The 18,737-nt window shown below is 31.3% G+C and overlaps 2 protein-coding genes across 5 annotated transcripts; one reads left to right on the forward strand and one right to left on the reverse strand.

Moving 5' to 3' along the window:
* Window positions 1-147: 147 nt before the first annotated feature.
* LOC123720506 (MICOS complex subunit Mic60) lies at window positions 148-8,872 on the forward strand. 2 transcript variants are annotated; one of them, XM_045677143.1, is made up of 18 exons: window positions 148-258; window positions 703-875; window positions 1,213-1,369; window positions 1,718-1,808; window positions 2,042-2,113; window positions 2,645-2,814; window positions 3,164-3,290; window positions 3,876-4,039; window positions 4,606-4,731; window positions 4,921-4,993; window positions 5,281-5,369; window positions 5,725-5,835; window positions 6,116-6,233; window positions 6,682-6,816; window positions 7,053-7,156; window positions 7,366-7,467; window positions 7,760-7,845; window positions 7,922-8,872. In XM_045677143.1, the coding sequence occupies exons 1-18, from the start codon at window positions 214-216 to the stop codon at window positions 8,097-8,099; spliced, it is 2,121 nt and encodes a 706-aa protein (XP_045533099.1). In that variant the 5' UTR covers window positions 148-213; the 3' UTR covers window positions 8,100-8,872. The 2 variants fall into 2 exon arrangements, with proteins under 2 accessions (XP_045533099.1, XP_045533100.1); XM_045677144.1 differs by lacking the exon at window positions 2,042-2,113.
* A 3,437-nt stretch (window positions 8,873-12,309) lies between these two features.
* Window positions 12,310-18,737, reverse strand: LOC123720513 (cytochrome P450 4g15-like). Of its 3 annotated transcripts, none has more exons than XM_045677155.1 (8): window positions 17,925-18,737; window positions 15,926-16,015; window positions 15,544-15,666; window positions 14,834-15,019; window positions 14,107-14,303; window positions 13,367-13,421; window positions 13,015-13,200; window positions 12,310-12,459 (listed from the first exon to the last, which is right to left on the reverse strand). In XM_045677155.1, exons 1-7 carry the CDS (start codon window positions 17,956-17,958, stop codon window positions 13,145-13,147), a joined length of 741 nt encoding a protein of 246 aa, XP_045533111.1. In that variant the 5' UTR covers window positions 17,959-18,737; the 3' UTR covers window positions 12,310-12,459; window positions 13,015-13,144. The 3 variants fall into 3 exon arrangements, with proteins under 3 accessions (XP_045533111.1, XP_045533110.1, XP_045533109.1); XM_045677154.1 differs by lacking the exon at window positions 17,925-18,737 and adding an exon at window positions 16,278-16,472 and having other exon boundaries at window positions 15,553-15,666; XM_045677153.1 differs by lacking the exon at window positions 17,925-18,737 and adding an exon at window positions 16,278-16,472.

Genomic DNA, 18,737 nt, shown 5'->3' on the forward strand with positions numbered 1-18,737 from the left:
GACCCTTATATGTTATCTAATTTTAATTTTACATGTTTTAAAGCCCTACCTATTAATCTTATGAAGGTAAGAAACTTCATATACACTTGATTTTGCATGTGGTTTTTGAAGCACAGTTTTACTCTATCCATGTTTTTAAATATGTTATCATTGCTTGTTCTCTATGGTTTTGACTTATGACAGCCCGAGTGAAAAAATCATTGCCTGCCGAAAATGTACAGATTTACAAACCAAATAACAAATCCTAGCTTAGTTTTGGTAAGTTTAGTAATATAATTTTACTTTTATTCATGATATAATTTATCTTTACATTAGTTTTATTTTCAGAAGTATTAATATGAAAATCTCTTATCTTACTTTACTTTCCTCCTATATCAACAATATTTTTAATTTTCTATTTGATATCACTATAAAAATTTAGTTTTTATTTAAAAAGCCAGTCCAACCTTTACATATAATATTAGCTTCAATGTTGTGTTGTAATTACATAACAACAACCATCTATCATCGTCATAAATAACCTTAAAATTAATTTGTCCAATCAAAACAAACAGCTACTACCAGGTTTAACTGTATGATGGTATTTAATATTATCTTTGTATTTTTAAAAATATTAATATTTCAATTATCAAATTAATTGTATCTAAAGATGATTTGACATGAAAAAATTATTAAAAATTGTATTCTTAACATATTTTTCAGGTCAGAAAGCAAATTGGTGATGCATCATGTTCAGCCCTTATAGTAATGAGATCACCTCATCGGAGAAATGCATCAGACAAACATTCAGCAAAAATTCCCCCCAAGTCACGGAAATTACTATGGGGGACCCTCGGTGCTTCGCTTCTCACTGGTACAGCTGTTGTGTATGCCAAGTAAGTAATTATTAGATACATATCTTCAGACCCTCTGTTCTATGACAGTTCTTACATATCTTACTTACCTAGTTTTCATATGTGTAGTCTAAAATAGTACTCTGATTGGTATCATAGTTTAATTGAATTGGAGTGGAGTGATTTGGTATGAGTCCAATTAAACTGTTGGTAAAAGAGGCTATGCTATGTAACAAACATAAAAATATACAAACAGTTTTTCAGCAACCATCTTTGAAATACCATGTTAAGTGACCATTTGAAGATTCAATCTATATAGTAATATTATTGTGTTAGTGCTTCAATTATAATTAAATTATACAAACTATGTTTTCAACAGGCACAGTCCAGAAGCAAGAAACTGGTTGGAGTCAAATGCCCCCTGGGCTAACAACTTTGTGGCCCTTGTCTACCAAGAGAACACAACTTATTGGCAATTCACCTTTGACCAACTGAGTAAAGCAATTTCAACCATCACAAACTTTATGTTTGGAAAGGTCATAAATTTATTTAAACTTTGTTTTTTTCTATTTATTTAACCTTTTATTTACAGGCTATGTGTGTGATTGTTTCTATTAGATATTTCTTACCCAGTTTTTTAACTAATTCACAAATAAATAATAATAGGTCAATAAATATTATATGTAAATTATCAAAATTTCACGATTTTACCAATATAATTGAAATTTAAAAATATGCTTTTAGTAAATTTTGACAACAATTTTTTTATCAAAATTCTAGTAATAATCATAATTTGGATTCTTGGCAAAATTGTTGCGGTTTGTGTCACTAACTACAAATGAGGCTTATATTTGTCATTGATAGCATGAGTTATGATGTTTCAGGAAGGAGTATCCCCTATGGATTTCCAACAACGTTCAGAACAAAACATTGAAAAAGATGCTGCAAGGGATTTTGCTAAGAAGACCTATGAACGTAATTACAACTACATTCTTAAAAAATTATTGTAATCTAGATACATAATATAATTTTAAAAACATGTTTCACAATAATATGCAATGCTCAACATCCATTTAAAAAATAAGTGTTGGCAATCTTAATAAAACACAGTCATATTATAATGACCTTCCTTTAACCATACTTTGCAAAGTTAGATATTACTTAAAGTTATGGTAATTGACTAACTAACTATCATGACTACCTAACAGTTCCACCAACGAAGTTTGAACCACTGTATGTTGAAGAAAAACAAATGGAAACTCCTGAAATTGAAACGCCAGGTGAGTTCATAATTCACATAGATGGATATTTTTAATGTGTATGTCTATGATATTGTTGAAATTGGATATAATAAATAGATTATGTAGTATAGTGTATGTATATTTAACCACAAACTTTTCTTAAACTAAAAATCATATAGATTATTGATTGAATCAATAATTTTTAACTTGTTCAACTTCAATATTCTGAATTTCATCAAAATCTGTTGAGTGTTTTTTGAGATATGGGAGTCTAAGACTACAGGGTGTCTAAGTAAATACTGTTTGCAGGAATATGAAGTCGATTTTATTTTTTTGTATTTTTGTCAAAGCTATTTTTTATAAATTGCCTATATCAGTTCATCTATTATTTTCTGGTATAATACTAAAATATTTTTTTTTAGATTTAAATTAGAGTTGTGTTTTCATTTTCCCATCTGGATGTAGATTTGATCCTAGCTATTCAAGCGTTGTATCTTTCTGATACAAAAAATTCTAAATCATTTAAGGTTTTAGAAGCAGTTAGCATATAGAAATTCCATAAAATTTCAGCAACCCTTGTTCAAACGGAAGCCTGTGAGCCTCACGAAGCCCCACCAATCAGGATAACAAAAGATATGGTGGAATTGGAACATGATATGCACGAGAACACTAAATCGGCCATAGACAATTATAAAAAAGCCACCAAGTTCTGTGCTGAATATAATAAGGCACTTTATAGGGTAAGTTGTAAATAATTCAATGTAACTAATGGTTTAATTGACAGTTTAATTCCAAAAAAAAAAATCACTGTTAATATTTATTGTTTGTGACTTTTGTAGGTAATTAAAAAATACTATAATTAGCAGGACTTGTTTTCTTGTATTCACACCAATTGCTCATTAGTTATTTAGTAGATTTATATTTTAATACATTCATTTCTTCTGGAACCTCCTTATGTTTACTTTTCAACATATCTTGTAGATTAGTGTATTATACCAGTTCATAAAGAAAAAATCCTTATATGGGCACCTTTTATCTACGCTTTTCTGTATTTGGAAAGGTTTAAATTCTAATTAATGTCTTTAACAGATAGTAGAAGCGCCGCTAGAAGATTTAGACAAGAAGCAGTTCACATCTCTTCAAGGTGCCGTAAACGAGCGCAACGCAACCGTTGCTAAGGCCAAGGAGACGTCTGCAAAGGCTAAATGTGCTATTGGTAGGCTGGTTTATTTATCCATAGATATAGTAATATTTAGTTCATTGTTTGACTTCAAGTGCATTTTATTTGAAAATAAGTGATTCAATCAAATGTATTTGTCGGTTGTTTACAGAGGGGTTCACAGTAACATGATGGTGAAAATTAACCGGAAAACTTGAGATTTGTAGTCATAATAGTAGTCAACTGATATAATTTTTTAATAAATATCCTACCACTTTATTAACCACTATCGGCCCTGTCACCCGATCTGTATATATTTTTAAAATTTGCAATGTATACAGTCGTCCGAATACCCAGTTAGGTAAATACAAGACCGGATACTCTGTCTATTGTAGTTTTATGCAATGCTGTAAGATGGCAGGGTGCAACTAATAGAGCTCAATAACATGTGTTTATACTGATATATAATATTAGACGTTTTAATTAGTAAATTCCTTACAATATAATAATATTCAGTTAACCAAGGAATTTGCATTTTATTAAATCATGTATGTGAACATTAAAATGTTTTTGTTTTTTTCAATAAATCATAATAAGTTTTTAATTGTTTTTATGTAATTAAAATTAAAGTCTTATAATCAGAGACCCTGGACCGTATGATAAAGGCTGGCGTACAAGCTCCGCCAGAGAGCATCGCGGCCACTCAGAGGTACATCAAGCAGTTCAGAGCAGACCTATCTCAGGCTGAAAACGAATACAAAGTGTGCCTGGAGCAGGCTGTACTGTCAGATAAATATTGGAATAAGGTACATTTATTATAAGCAAATACATCCCAGGCTCTTGGTGTAGTGGAAAATGTCTTCAGGAACTTACAACAAAAAGTTGAATTACTTTAAGCCTTGTATGATCAAAATTGGTATGGCAACTTAGAGTAAAAAATTATATTTTAACAATAGATTTAAGATTAATAATGAATATGTATCTGAAACACTTTATTGCACCTCCTCTCTCAATCAATCTCTTAATCAATCATACATGTTTTTGATTTAATTATAATGAAATTATGTATTTCTTTATTATTATTTGGAAATGGGGCTTTGGTCTTAATTGCCATACCAATATAAGATAAGATGATAGAGATTTCCAAACATACTATGAAAAACTAAATAGAAGTTCATGCAACAAATTGTTAAGAAATTTAGTGAAAATTTAGAAGATTAGCATTCTATTTATTTCTCCCTTGACTTTTATTTGAAATATTGCATAACAGTAAATGCATAGCATTTTTCATTTGAATTATTTTTTTCTGTACATTAGCCAGAATAAGAAAGATAGAACAAAAAATTAATTACAACATTAATATTGTTTCCAGGTGGAAGCTGCTCGTAAAGCTTACAAAGATGAATTACAAATGTTATTCCCGGGAGTCGACCTCGCTGCTCGCAAACTCGAACTTAAGGGCGACACCGATCTACTCCTACTATACACATTGAAACAGGTAATTACTTTCTTGTTATTATTTGGAATTTTACACTTATATATAAGTTTGTTATACTTTGGCCTCAATGATCTCCTGAAAAATACTATGAGAAACTTAATAGTAGTCATGAATCGAATGATGATCGATAATTTAAAACCATTCATATAGTAAAGAAATTCTAAATGTTTATTGAAAAAAAATTTTCAGGTACAATATTTACAAAACGAAATAGCGGAACTACAAACTACAAGAGATTTGAAAATCAAGAGGGCGATTGAATGTAAGTTGCCATCGTTAAGACTTTAAACAAACGATAATATGCGACTAAATACTTTTTCACAATAACTAAATAATAAAATTAAAAAAAGAAAAACATACTGCAATGGGCGTCCTTGACTATGCGACCAACCATATATCGATTGTTTCACAATACAATAACTCTAGTGGATGCTTTTTGTGTCTGCAAGTAAAATGAAATAAAGTGAAAGTTAATGCTATATGTCTGTTTTATTGTTTAATAATTTTTATTGGAAAATATTATTCACGATTATAATTTTTAAATTTCAGGTCACGACGAACAAGCCATCATAGAAGCGAAAGTAGAAGATATGATAAAGAGAGAGAGACAAGAGAAAGAAAAAGAGTTCCAAAAGAAGGTACCTTTATGATTAACCACTATCTAAGAATCGATGACATATGTCAGACACGAGATCACCTATGAAATAAAAATTATCAAAGAAGAACGCAATTTAAGGCTAATTAATACCCATTTAGAGATAACCCTATCTTCTGCTATAAATCAGCACTATTATTATTAGAACATATAACAAAAAGTAACATAAAGCTCTTAATAAATTCACGAGTGCCGTACCAAATCTTGAAAAGGCCGGCCGAGTACTTTCAGTTTCCATCCACGGTAGTATCACTTGATTAAAATGATGCAAAGAAAACATATTTATATAATATATCTGTAAAAATCTATTGATAAGTTATAAATATAAAATATTTCAGAGCTTAGCTGTTCAGGCGGAAGCGAACAGAAAGCTAAAGGAGCAACTTAAGAAGCAGTTTGAAATTCAACAAGAAGTGTTGCAAGATCAACTTTCTAGAAAAGAAAAAGAGGTACATTTTCTTTCCTTTTCTGTGTCTTCTATATTGTTTGGTCCATGATTTCTACTGCATATATTTTTTTACTGGACTAATGGTGATTTAGTTACACGTAAGTCAAACAAAATTTATATAAAAATGAAAAAAAAAATTAATTCTATTTTTATTAATTAAACATTAATTGTGTGTTTTTGTTGTTGCAAATTAACATTTTTAATTTATATACAATAGATACATTTAAATTAAAAAACGTAAGTGTGTGTATAATTTTTTACATAGTATGTATTATTTTAAGGTTTTGGGTAAATTCAGCCGTTCAGTATCGGAACAAGTCGAGAAAGAACGAGTTGTGTTCAAGCGTGAGCTCGCTACGATGGCTGGTAAACTAATGGCCATTGAACAGACTCTAAAACGTGAGTTTATTAAATATTTTTTTATTAATCTTAATTTTAATTTATTCGGCGTTTATGACACTCAAACCTTATGTTTGTCGGTATACGAGATACCGTATTAAAATCGAATATTAAGAAAAAGCTATATTATGAAGCGCGAATAAATCATAATAAGTGTCACGTGTGAAATCCCCGCGATTCATATTAAGTGTGTTATACAGGGACTAAAATCGCGGAATACGAAAGTGCATTATATAAGTTCCGTGTTATAAGGAGGCTTACTGTATTAGCATCCTTATCAAAATGTAATGTTTGATTTCATGAATTTACAAAACGCAATTAACTATATTAAATATGACTTTTCGTTTATATTAACTAGAATAGAACACCAACCAAAACTATTTAAAAATACACTTATATAATTGAGTATTTTACATATAATATATATGTTTTATATATTCATTTCCAGAGCGAGCCAAAGCGGAAACGGAAGCCCGTCGCTCCCAGTCGTTGTGGGCGGCAGCGGAAGCCTTACACGCCGCCACCCGTCGCACTACCCAACACGCGTTGCTAACGCACGAGATCACAGCGTTAGAAAAGGCCGGTAAGTTTAATCTATACTTAGATATTATAAGAGGCTTTTCTTGTTTGCTGCAACATGCTTATCTCAGGAACTACTGGTTTGATTTAAAAATAATGCTTTTTGGTAATCCATTTATTGAGAAAAGTCGATCTAAAATCGCCAGAAATTTACTTTGAGAGCTACTAATATTTTGACCTTAATGGAGATTAAACTTTATAATGAAATATTGAAAACTTTAATATAGTGTCTCTCAATAGGTAAAGACGACAAGCTGGTGCAAACAGTGCTTCAAGGAATTCCCAAGGAAGTCAGGGAGAAGGGAATTGTCACTGAGAAAGCGCTACGGGATAAATTCGATACGGTATAAAATATTCTTTATAAGTATCTAAGAAATTTATAACTTAATATTGATTGGTAGAGCTTGAATGAAAATCACATTATGAAAAATTATATTTAAATGTTTTAATTTAGGTGAAGTAAGTTAGTTACATTTAATATATAATAAAAGTATACATTTTAAGGCAACCGCTACGTCAAAAATTCTATTAAATATAGCTATGTATGTTGCAGCTAGAGAAGTCAGCTGTGAAAGTGGCGCTAGTGGGACGGGAAGGAGCAGGGTTGCCAGTTTACTTCCTCTCTTGGTTGCAGTCCAAATTACTTTTCCAAAAGGTATTTTTATAGAACATTTTAAGATTCTCTTAAAATGGTAAAGATTCTAATATTTTATACAATTATAATTTTTAAAGCAAAATTTTTGTCTAAGCTTGGGGCTTCATTTATTATATTGGTAAGATCCTAAATAAAGGAAATAACAATAATTTTACCATGATTGACAACACAATATCTAAGATTCTAATGTGTGTATTCTATGTCAGTATACCGTAAGCTTCAAACAACACATTTTATATGAATATTTGTAGATGATAGTTATTTCAATTTAAATAATATATATTTTTTTCAGTTTGCCGAAATCCCAAAAGATGAGTTGGACAATCTTCCGACAGACTTCACTAAATTGGACACGTTTGATATAATACAAAGAGCCAGGTATGATTAAACTATATTTAGCTATTATGTATTTATTTATTTTTGATTAAATAATATGAACTAATTTATGTTTTAGATATTACATGGACCACGGCGATCTTTCCTCGGCTCTACGTTATATAAATCTTTTACAAGGAGCTCCAAGGGCAGTAGCCAAGCCCTGGTTGGACTCGGCTCGCAGACATCTTGAAATACGACAAGCAGCGGAAGCTGTAATGGCGCATGCTTCTGTTTCTGGTCTATTATATTTGTAGGGTTGCAAGTGAAAAACTAGAAATTCGTTTTTTGTTATCGGAAATCGCTGTTGATTTTTAATTATATAGGCCTAGTACCATGAGTTCTGAAAAGCAAATAAGTGTATGAAATATCTCTTATAGGGTTAAAAAATGTTTATATTATAACTATATGGAAAACATTTCATATGCTTTGAGTTGGTCAAACTTGGATGAATTGGAAACAAAGATGCAACTTTGTTTCAAATCACCAAAATTACACTACATGTCTTTTTTGGAACCTGTTGAAACTAGGTCTATGTTAATTAGAAAAAAAACAGTAAATAATTTTGTAGGCGCTGGTTTGTAGTTAATGGTCGCCGGTTTCGTTTGTTTTCGGTATGCTATCGCTAGATTTGACGTAAGCATTAATGTCAACTACAAAAGTCCTTTGACTACCTTGATACATTTTGTGAGACCTAAATCCTAAAATATTGAAAAATCTAAATTTTAGTTCTCATTTCCAGTAATAAGATACATGTTGAGATTATAGTTTTTCAAAGGCTGGTGGTCTCTTACGATTTTAAATTTTCTATAATTTTTGAAATTTTCATAGAAATTATATTTTATAATTTTTAATTTTTACAACACATTTCAGTTTCCATATTATTTAAGTATAAAAATAGCAAAATCCACGCATTTAAAATGTTGACAACCTCAAAATCTTAGTCGAATGAGGTGACCTTTCTCTTATGTAGTAACTTATGTAAATATGGAATGTATGTAATTTAAAATTAAAGTATGAGTTCAAATGATTGGACATTGTTATTTAATATCTATAAAATAAAAAATATATATTTATACACATACACCAACACAATACATTATACACATATCCTTAACTCTTGGATTAACTTTAAAGTAAGCAACATCGTGGTCATTACCATTATGTTTACGCCGCCATCGATTCTTGAGTGTCATCTTCTGACGTCGTCTTCCGGTATTCAGAAACGAGACTTAAACTATGGTTGCTTTGTAATATCGTAGTCTTTTGACATACGGGTGTTGCACCAAACGTTAAGTTCCGTTAAGTCTCATAACTATAGATATCACACCTTGATTTCGAAACCGTTATTAAACAAAAATTCTAAATTTTACAGGAGAAATAATTTACGATTTTTGCGTCATTAGATAAATAATGAATTTTATAAAAAAAAGTAAATAACTTATCAGAGATAAGTTTGTGATAATTTGTTAAATAGTCGGCTTCTTTTTACAGTGTGCATTTATATAATTTAATATTTTCTATGATTACATTTTTATAGTAACACTTATTACAGATTAAACTAAAAAACACACTTTATCAAATATATCTAAGTAAATAAGTTACATTAATGTCAAAATCTGCTGTAGCTGAACAAAGTTACACTTTTTTTTCAAAACTTAAGTCAATTCCGTAAATGCTAGGTGTAGTAACGGCTTCGCCAATAATTGTTTTAAATATCAGTTTAGTAACGTTTAAAGTTAACGCCATCTACCAAAATACTGGGAAATTAAATAGACATATCATATTCCTTCCCAGATTTTGACGATTTAAACATAATGGCATTGATAACTATATTTAGTAAAAATTTCGCGATATGTATATTGCGTTATTGTCTTGTGCTATCTTTGAAAGGACTACTGTAACTTTTCGGTATCAATACACGTTCTGTACCCCAGTTCTATACACGGAGAGACATTAATTTAATATTCTATAGTCTTAGTCTGTGGCTCTGTGGTAATTCGTAACCACGGAAAATAAATAGTAGTTCTGTCTATACGAATTTCCAAATTAATACTTCATTGGTATTTCAAAATTCAATTTTCAATGTTCTTTTCGTTATGCTCTACTCAGTACTCAGTCGGGACCACAGTTGTAAATGGATTGATTAAACGGGTTCCTCAAAAAATAAATAATTCTCATCAAACTTAGATAACCTAACAAATATTAAAAACAAAGTTTTGAAAAGGGTTGACAAGGAATAGTATGGTGTTTTACTAAATATGTCTATCAGCCTGGTTAATCTACAGAACAACTTAGATAGTACTGAAAGCAGTTCTCTAGAAAGGCATAATGACATACCTATTACGACTCAGCCTCGCCCCGAAGTTCCCGAATCAGAAGCGGAAGAAGTAGAACAAGAAGGTGATAAGAGAAAAAAGCGAAGAGAAGATTTAGAAGACTGTTGTTGCGATCCGTACTATGACCCAGATGAGTGGGAATTTTATTTGTTTTTTCAGTGTTTTGGTTGGTGTTGTGTACAGTTAGGCAAATGTATGGAAAATATGTTAGATGGGTGTGGAGATTGTATAGCATCATGTTGTGATGGTGAAAGTTCTGAAGATACTGCTGGTTGTGAAGATGTTGAATGCTGTGATTGTAATTGTTTTGAGTAGAATACCTAGTATTTACAAGATATATTTGATTCTCAAAACATTCATTTTGTATTAAAAATATTATTATTATTATAAGGGGAAATAGTAGAAAATACTTACTGTAGGGATGTGTCTACTAACTTAAATATTGCAATTTACTTTGGATATACACATAGTAAGTTTTACAACTATGCTTACGAGGTGTGTGAACAATGTGAATAAACAAGTGAAGAAATATTCTATACTACTAATCTTGCTATCTGTGATAAAAGTTAAATATATGAATTTAAGACAAGATTATAATTAACTAGTTATGCTATTTTATGGTTGCATGCAAAAAAATCTTACTATTCTTATAATCTCACACTTATTTAGAATGTATGTACTGTAGTAAAACAAGTGCCATATATAAAATGACTTCCAATTTGTTATAGTTTGTTTAATGTTGACTTAAGAATTAACTTATTATGAAATATGTTTCAATTTTTATACAAATTTTGTAATAAACATTTTATAAATGCTCAATAAAATATTTCATTGTCTAAATTATAATTGTATCTGATAAAAAACTGCAAAAAGAATTTTTTCGCCAATACATATTTACCTTGGTCAAACAAGGGCAATTCAATTCAGGTTAATGTGTACATTTTCTGACTATGAGCCATGTAATGTATTTTTTTATTATTATTATGATAAATAATGCAAAATTTTGAGACTACTTTATTATATTTAAGAGTTTATTAATAGTTAAGAAGTAGTTACAATATTTTAATATGCTTTTATTTTACACTGTTGCCACTAGTAACATTATAAAAAATATTTGATATGTTTATAATTTGCAAGAAGGTAAATCAAATCTAATCTAGGCTAAAAAAATACAAAGACCTAAACATATTGTTTCGAACTTACAAATTATAGATGATGACATATTTTCATTATTCATCAGAAATTTAATCTAGTTCATTATTAAGAAATTTTAGGTAAATTCTATGCTAATTTCATGTCCACCAGCTGGCTTATTGATAACTTGATTCTTCAATTTCATGTTGAAAAAATTCCCTGTCATCTTATACCTACGAAGTATATGTATCAGAGATACCTTCATTGTAGTAAATGCATATACTTTACCTGAAACAAAATACCTAATATAATGCTAGATCCTATATAAAAATAAGTACAGTTACGAAGTATTTAGTTTGATTTGTGAAAAAAGTCATAAAATCTTACCAACACAATTTCTTCTTCCAAAACCAAAGGCGCCTAAAGCATTTGAGTTTTCTGGAAGTCTTCCATCCAACCACCTTTCTGGTATAAATTCATTAGCATCTTTACCCCATAGAGCTGGATTATTAAGCATGCCGTATAATAGAATAGCGCATGGAAACCCTTTACGAAGGACTGTGTTTTCTGAAAAAAATATGTAAATATCAATAAATATCATCTCTAGCAATATATTTTTATAATTGGAGTCAATCATTTAAATGTGTTTATTGTTTATAATTAGAGACTAATATAATATATGTTACTAGCTGTGCCGGTTGCACCCGTATTAATTTGAAACAACACTGAGTCGTGGGGAAACAGCTCCCAACTTCTCAAGATTACTTCGTAGTCCTATTAGGAATACGTATTATTAGATTAGGTACTCGTTTATTATTATTTTTAAGTAGGTTAAATAAATTTTTCTAAAATTGTTTTTTATGAGTTTATGTGCCGTTTACGTGATTTTCAGATATGATCTCAATGTTTGTTTGCATTTCGTGTCATTGTAAAAATGGACTATCCACGTATACCACCTCAAAATAATAGCTACGTTCACAAAACAAATACGTACTCAGTTGGATGTCTTCAGTAATTAAACGGCCAGTGAATGGTGCTACCGGACACTGTCGAATCGTCTCTTAGAACTGCATCTATATACTTCAAGTTGGTCAAGTCTTCTTTATCCACATCTCTATCTGATTCGCCGAATATGTCACGAATCCTTAAAAGAACCATAATATTGATTTATGCCGTAAGCAAATGCAAGAAATTATTGTTCAGTATTCAACTCATCGGTGGATTTATTCCTATTCCTACTTTTTATGTTGATTCTTTAGATCCACTGCTACAACTATTATTGTTATGATTTATAGCCGGTACAAAATGATTCACTCAACTTCCTCCCGGACTATTAGCAGAAGTACCTATATTTGTGGTTACGGCATATTAACTATTTTATTTTTATATTGCGTATATTAATTTCCGATCATATATAGACCTTATTAATAAACAGGAATAATATACAAGGTTCTTTAATACGTGGTTTCGTAAATGGATCTTAATGCCTGCGGAATCGTTTCCGATTACTGGAGCGCTAACATTTGCAATTTTCTATTTGGCTGAAATGTTGCTACAGTTAAGGTAGACTTTTGTACTTAAGGTACACGAAACATCTGACGGTAATAAACTATAAAAAAATTAACAACACACATTGACGAACCAATGCGACGAATTGAGGCATTTTTTAGTTAAATATTTCATTAATATGGGTACTTACTCTTGTTGACATTTTTCTAGTATACGGGGGTATGTACCTAGAATTAACATGGTATAAGCAAGAACTGCCGAGCTGGATTGAGAACCCGCGTACATAATGTTATTCATTTCGTCTTTAATATCATTGTCGCTTAATAGCGTATTACTAAAATCCAGCAAGCGATGTAGGAATGGCTTAAAGTTTTTTCTGAAACAATAAAGTATACAAATTCATTTACCTTACATTTAAGATTTATGTAATGGAATTTAATTTCTTAGAAGAAACAGAAATTTATACATTAAGAGAGCCGGATCAATGATTAAGTCTATTGTTTTTTACTTATTAGCTATTTATATCGTTACTTAAATCTAACCTGAACTTTCTTTATTATCTTCGGTTGCGTATACCTCACGCTTTTTTTTCAGGACCTGTAAATAACAAATGTTAAAAAAATCTACATATTACAATAATTTCCAGCTAGAAGTAGAAGAAAATAGAAGTAGTATTAAGATATCTAATAACAGTTAAAATTATTTTATAGTTTATTCTACTTAAACACGACAGAAAATACAGTTTATTCTAATGATACGAAACTAAATCCTAAACAAAATATAAAGTATTTCAATTTTATTAATTTAATGCACGTTTAACTGCAGATTGCAAAACTGCATAATCCCTGGTCGGGTCAAATTTTACGCAAAATATATGGGTATAATTTTGCTAATTAAAGTTCAACGGTAGCCCTAAAATTATAAATAAAGCGATTTCTGAACATCGCAGTGCCTCGTAATCATACTAATTCTAGGTCGAATTAACGGGAAGACAAGAAAAAATGAAATCACTTTATTTAACTATTGCTAGAATGATCAATATTTATTTTTAGACCAACTTTGTGGACCTATTACTTTATTTCTTTGCCTTATAGAGATCGCTTGATTGCCATGAGGCCACCCGTTGCTCCACTTATAATGTATGTTAACTGTTTTTATATGTACTATTAATGTTAATAAGTGGTAATATTAAACTGTTAACCGTCACCTTCAATAAATCTAGTATATACGTACAAATATTATTTTTCGAAATCTTTAAAACTCAAATATCGGTGTATCTGACCTGTTCAGTTAACTCATGAGTTATTTTAACATGAGCATCTTCTATTTTCTTCAATATAGACGTTCTGTAGATATTATCAAAGTAGTAGAGTGGATTTTTGGCTCTCGCTATGACGCCATCGACAACAGCACGGAATGCCATAAGACATTTGTAGTTGAACTCTTTCTGATTGCTAATGTCTACTCCCGCCATTGTTACTGTACGAAAAAAAAATAGCCTAACTAAATAAATATTTTTGTTGTTGAATGTTGCGTTACATTATATTAAAACGTAGAAAGGTTTTGTTCAAATCATAAACTTTTTAAAATTATTTACATAGTTAAAAACTAGTGTATCCAGTAACATAGGCTATTTCTAAACATTCTTATTTATATTACACATAGATGTGGATAAATTATATAAAATTAAATATGATTATTTTGCATATGTTTAAAACTCAATTTAATTTGGCCAAGCGTTGTAAACCTATCGAAGTTAAATTAGGAAAATCGAGTTTTAGATTGAATGTAATATGTGGTATTTGTTGAACGTGTTTTTATGCAACGGATATATTTAAACAAGTAACATCTGTAGGTCATAGTGTAAAACATTTGATGTTTCGACCACAAAAAATGGTCAGAGCTACCTGTAATAAATATTTCCATTTAGTCAACAGTCAAATAAACAAAAATCCTATTACGCTTAAACTTCACTATACACAGTGTTATTACTTAGATACTATACTAACAAGAAATAGTCTCCAAGGCGGTTTTCTCCAAATGGTCATGATGGTCGAATTGTCCCTTGCCCACGTGGTTTTTCAATGTTTCGACCAAACGACGACTCTGAGCATTAAAAATTCCCATAAAGCTATCCACTACTTGTTGATTGAAGGCTGGGTTGATTAACTTACGGTGTTGCTTCCAAATAGCCTCTAAAAGTATAAATCATTGAATAATCGTAAAGTTTTATCAGGCTTCGTTATATAAATATTTCGTAAAATACTGTTCTGATTAACACTGACTAATATTTATTATAATATTCCGAAACGCATTTCTGCATTGCATACGAAAGAAGTGGCACATGTTAATTAACATTAGGGAATCTGTTATTTAATACAAATGACATTAGGACTACACTGTTGCCGGATACTTTGGCATACTTAAAATATTCCTACTATTTTAAGTATCTACGTTACATTATATGTAAGTTATAATTCTGACGACAATATGTGTTATGGTATTGATGTTTAAAAAAATACATACAATCAAATTAAATAGAGTAGAGAATAGATGGAATGGAGTGGAAATGTAATTACTGTTTCCAGGTAAGTTCTCAGGAAAACATTGACGGCTGTTATCTGCAGCTTTATAAAAATGGGAATGAAACGAACGCACAAACTGAGTTCGAGTTGGCTTCCTTTTTTGGTGTCTTCTGCTAAATTGAAAATAAACGTACGTGACGTACCTGGTCCAGTCAGTAGACCATTACCAAGGAATTGTTTTAGAAACTTATTTGCAAAGCCAGGCCTTTCTAAGCACGTCGTCGATACCTTGTAACAATCATCTGGATCCGTAATAACTGAAAAATATACTAATGAGTCGACTAATAAGTGGTAATTTATTTAAATACCGTACACATTCATTATTAAATAAATACAAATTTGATTTGTTCAATGCGCACATAGGAATAAAGTCCATTGGTGCCTGGTTGGGGATCGAACCTACATCCTCAGAGATGAGAGTCGCACTCTGAAGCCACTAAGTTAACACTGCACTGTTAGAGTACTTATACAAAGGACAAAAGAATTACAACAACGATTTAAAATTTTAATACTTACGATAAATTGGCATAATTCCTGCGTAAACAACAGAAACGTGTCCATTATTGTACGTGTATTCCGTCAACTTTTTTATGTAACGCCATGAAGCTGAAAAAAAGCTTAAAATTGGAACTAAAATATAACTTGAGAGACATTTGGTGGTAGTGGTTCAGAACACGTAAAAATATTTGCATGAAGTCCCGTAACCTCGTGGGTACGCACTGGGCAGAAACCTTTTTCGGTATCATCTTTCTGTACCTTACACACGTCGTCAATTATTGGTTCATACCGCTTCCTTCACAGTATTTTTTTAAAATAAAAAGCTATTCTTTGTATATTCTATTAATCAAAAATTGAAATAAAAACATACCAATTGAATCCCCTAAGAGCAAAGAGATGTTGCCCAATATTGGTACCCGGCCGGGATACACTGGCATATCCCCAGGGTACATTTTGATAGATACATATATGTAGACACAGCATAATGCAAAAATTATAAGTAACCACAACATAGTCCTGCTCTTTTGGTAGTTGAAGGTATAATGATGAATTTATAACACGTTTGTACCTGCTGTACAAGTGTATAAAAATACAGTGCGAAGTTGAAGGTTAAAATCTTAATCTTACAATTGTAAAAACAATTAAATATTATTAAATTTTTATGTCAAAATGGTAACCTAATACGAGTGTTTCAAAAGGCTCTTTATTTACCAATATTATTTTACATAATTATTTATTACCTATATTGTATATATAAGAACCTTCATGTCTCCAAAATACATAATTTTACTAACCACAACAACTACTACCACTGCTTCCACCTTTACTTGTATAAGTATTATTATTCGTCAACATAATATCTTAATTCACTCAAAAATAACTTATTATAATATATCACCGCTTTAATTAGGTTACTCCTGGAGTTACAATTGAATTTGGCTTTGTCAAGTAAACACCCATTGGAAATGGATCTTTCATTGATTTATCTGCAGGGAATACATATATTTTTGAGCAACTAAATAAATAGCCACATGGCATAAAACGTTCAACAGCCTTAACAAGCAACCAAAATTGTCGATACGACCGCGACGTGACATCGAAGTTCCAGATTTGTAAACGATATTGAGATCGTATTGCTTTACGCTCTATCAACAAGAAACCTTTTGTAACATATAAAAAGTGTGTTTCAGAGCCTTTCATGAGTTGAGTTGAGATGCTGATCAGTTTAGGTTCCTAAATTCAATAGCATTTTTTCATACCATGACCTCCTATAAAATGAAACGTATTGGATAATGGATTCACAAGACCAAACGAAATAACGATAACTTTGTTAGTGGTATCTATGTAAGTTCTGAAATTTAATTGACAAACTTTCCTCGACAGATTCGGAATACTTTAAACATAAATTTTTATTACTAAAATTATTATTTTATCGCCCTTGAAACTGTTGCCTTGAAGCGGAGAGCAATCAGTCACCTGCTTAGTCCTAGAATGCGAGGCTGTGGCTAAACAACGTGTAGAAATCCTCGGAATAGTGAGGTGGGTCCGTGAAATCTGCGAAGTGACCAGGACGCTTCTGTGCTTTTGGAAGAAGTTAGGCTGGCTTAGTTAGAGTTTACGCAAAACGGACCTATTCAGAATGTAAGGGCGGAAACTGAGTCCACAAACCAATAATCACTCTTGAAACTCAATGACTTAAACGTTAAATTAATCATTTGAATCTCGCTGCCACGACTGCTATTAGACCGTAATAAATGAATCTTTCTTTGAATGAACGCTACATTGGTCCAAACGATTAAAGAATTATGTAGATATTTTGACCAACGATCATCTCAAATTTGACATCTGTAGCCTCTTCCTGAGAAATACATAAACAATCCTTTTGCTAATTAAAAAAACTTGTTTTTATTAAGATATTCCTCTAAAGGTTTGCCGACGCTCTTTCCTTTACTAAGAAACTCTATTTCGCCATTTGGACAATGAAAATAATTTTAGTATGCTTATGTCATGTAGGTACCTCTTTTCTTTCGGAGTCGTAATATCACAATCATCGCAAAATTCCTTGACAAAACTTTTGCCGGATCGAATCTGGAACGACGTGCTTAGTTGAAAATTAATCACCACCCCACTCTATTTTCATGGCTTGCGTAAATCATGTCATTGTTGTTCGCGTCACGTAGCTAGCCACTATTTGCTGGGACTGTGAAGACCTGTCCACGTTAGTGCCGTGAGGCAACGCTTTCGTAGCTGCTCGATCTACTGCGGCGTAATATTGACTATATTACTCGACTCAGCTACGACTTTACGCATAGCCTTGCTTCTACTGCATCGGGAAGCTGCTATAGTCTCCACCAATCAAAGAACCATGTGGTTGGACTTCAATGTCACCTTGTCCCAAAATCGTGCCTTTGACCTCGTACCTCAGGATGATTCTCATTGTGCTTCTAGTCATATAACTGCCCTTTTAAAATTCGGAGAAGATTATATGGCAACAGAAAGTAACGACATGACTAATTATACTGTAAGTTGTGTCAAATAATGTCTATCCTGATCTTCAAATAAATATGGGCAGTCATAAATGGCTGTGGCACAAAAGCGCAATTTTGGCGCAGTTAGTTAACCATATAACCGAATCATGTTAGACGTGGTAGGGGAAGTTGTCGAATACCACTCAGTAGATATTGTTATGGACACGGACACATTTAGAATTTTCACGAGTACCTTTCCAGAAGTTGAGGTTGAAAGTTGGAGTTCCAGTCCTATTATTGAGCAATTTAGACGCACCAAAGCGGTACACGGCTACAAATTATTCATCTGTCACTCAACATTA

Source organism: Pieris brassicae, chromosome 2 (assembly GCF_905147105.1).
Source record: "Pieris brassicae chromosome 2, ilPieBrab1.1, whole genome shotgun sequence".
NCBI classification, from domain to species: Eukaryota; Metazoa; Arthropoda; class Insecta; order Lepidoptera; family Pieridae; genus Pieris; species Pieris brassicae.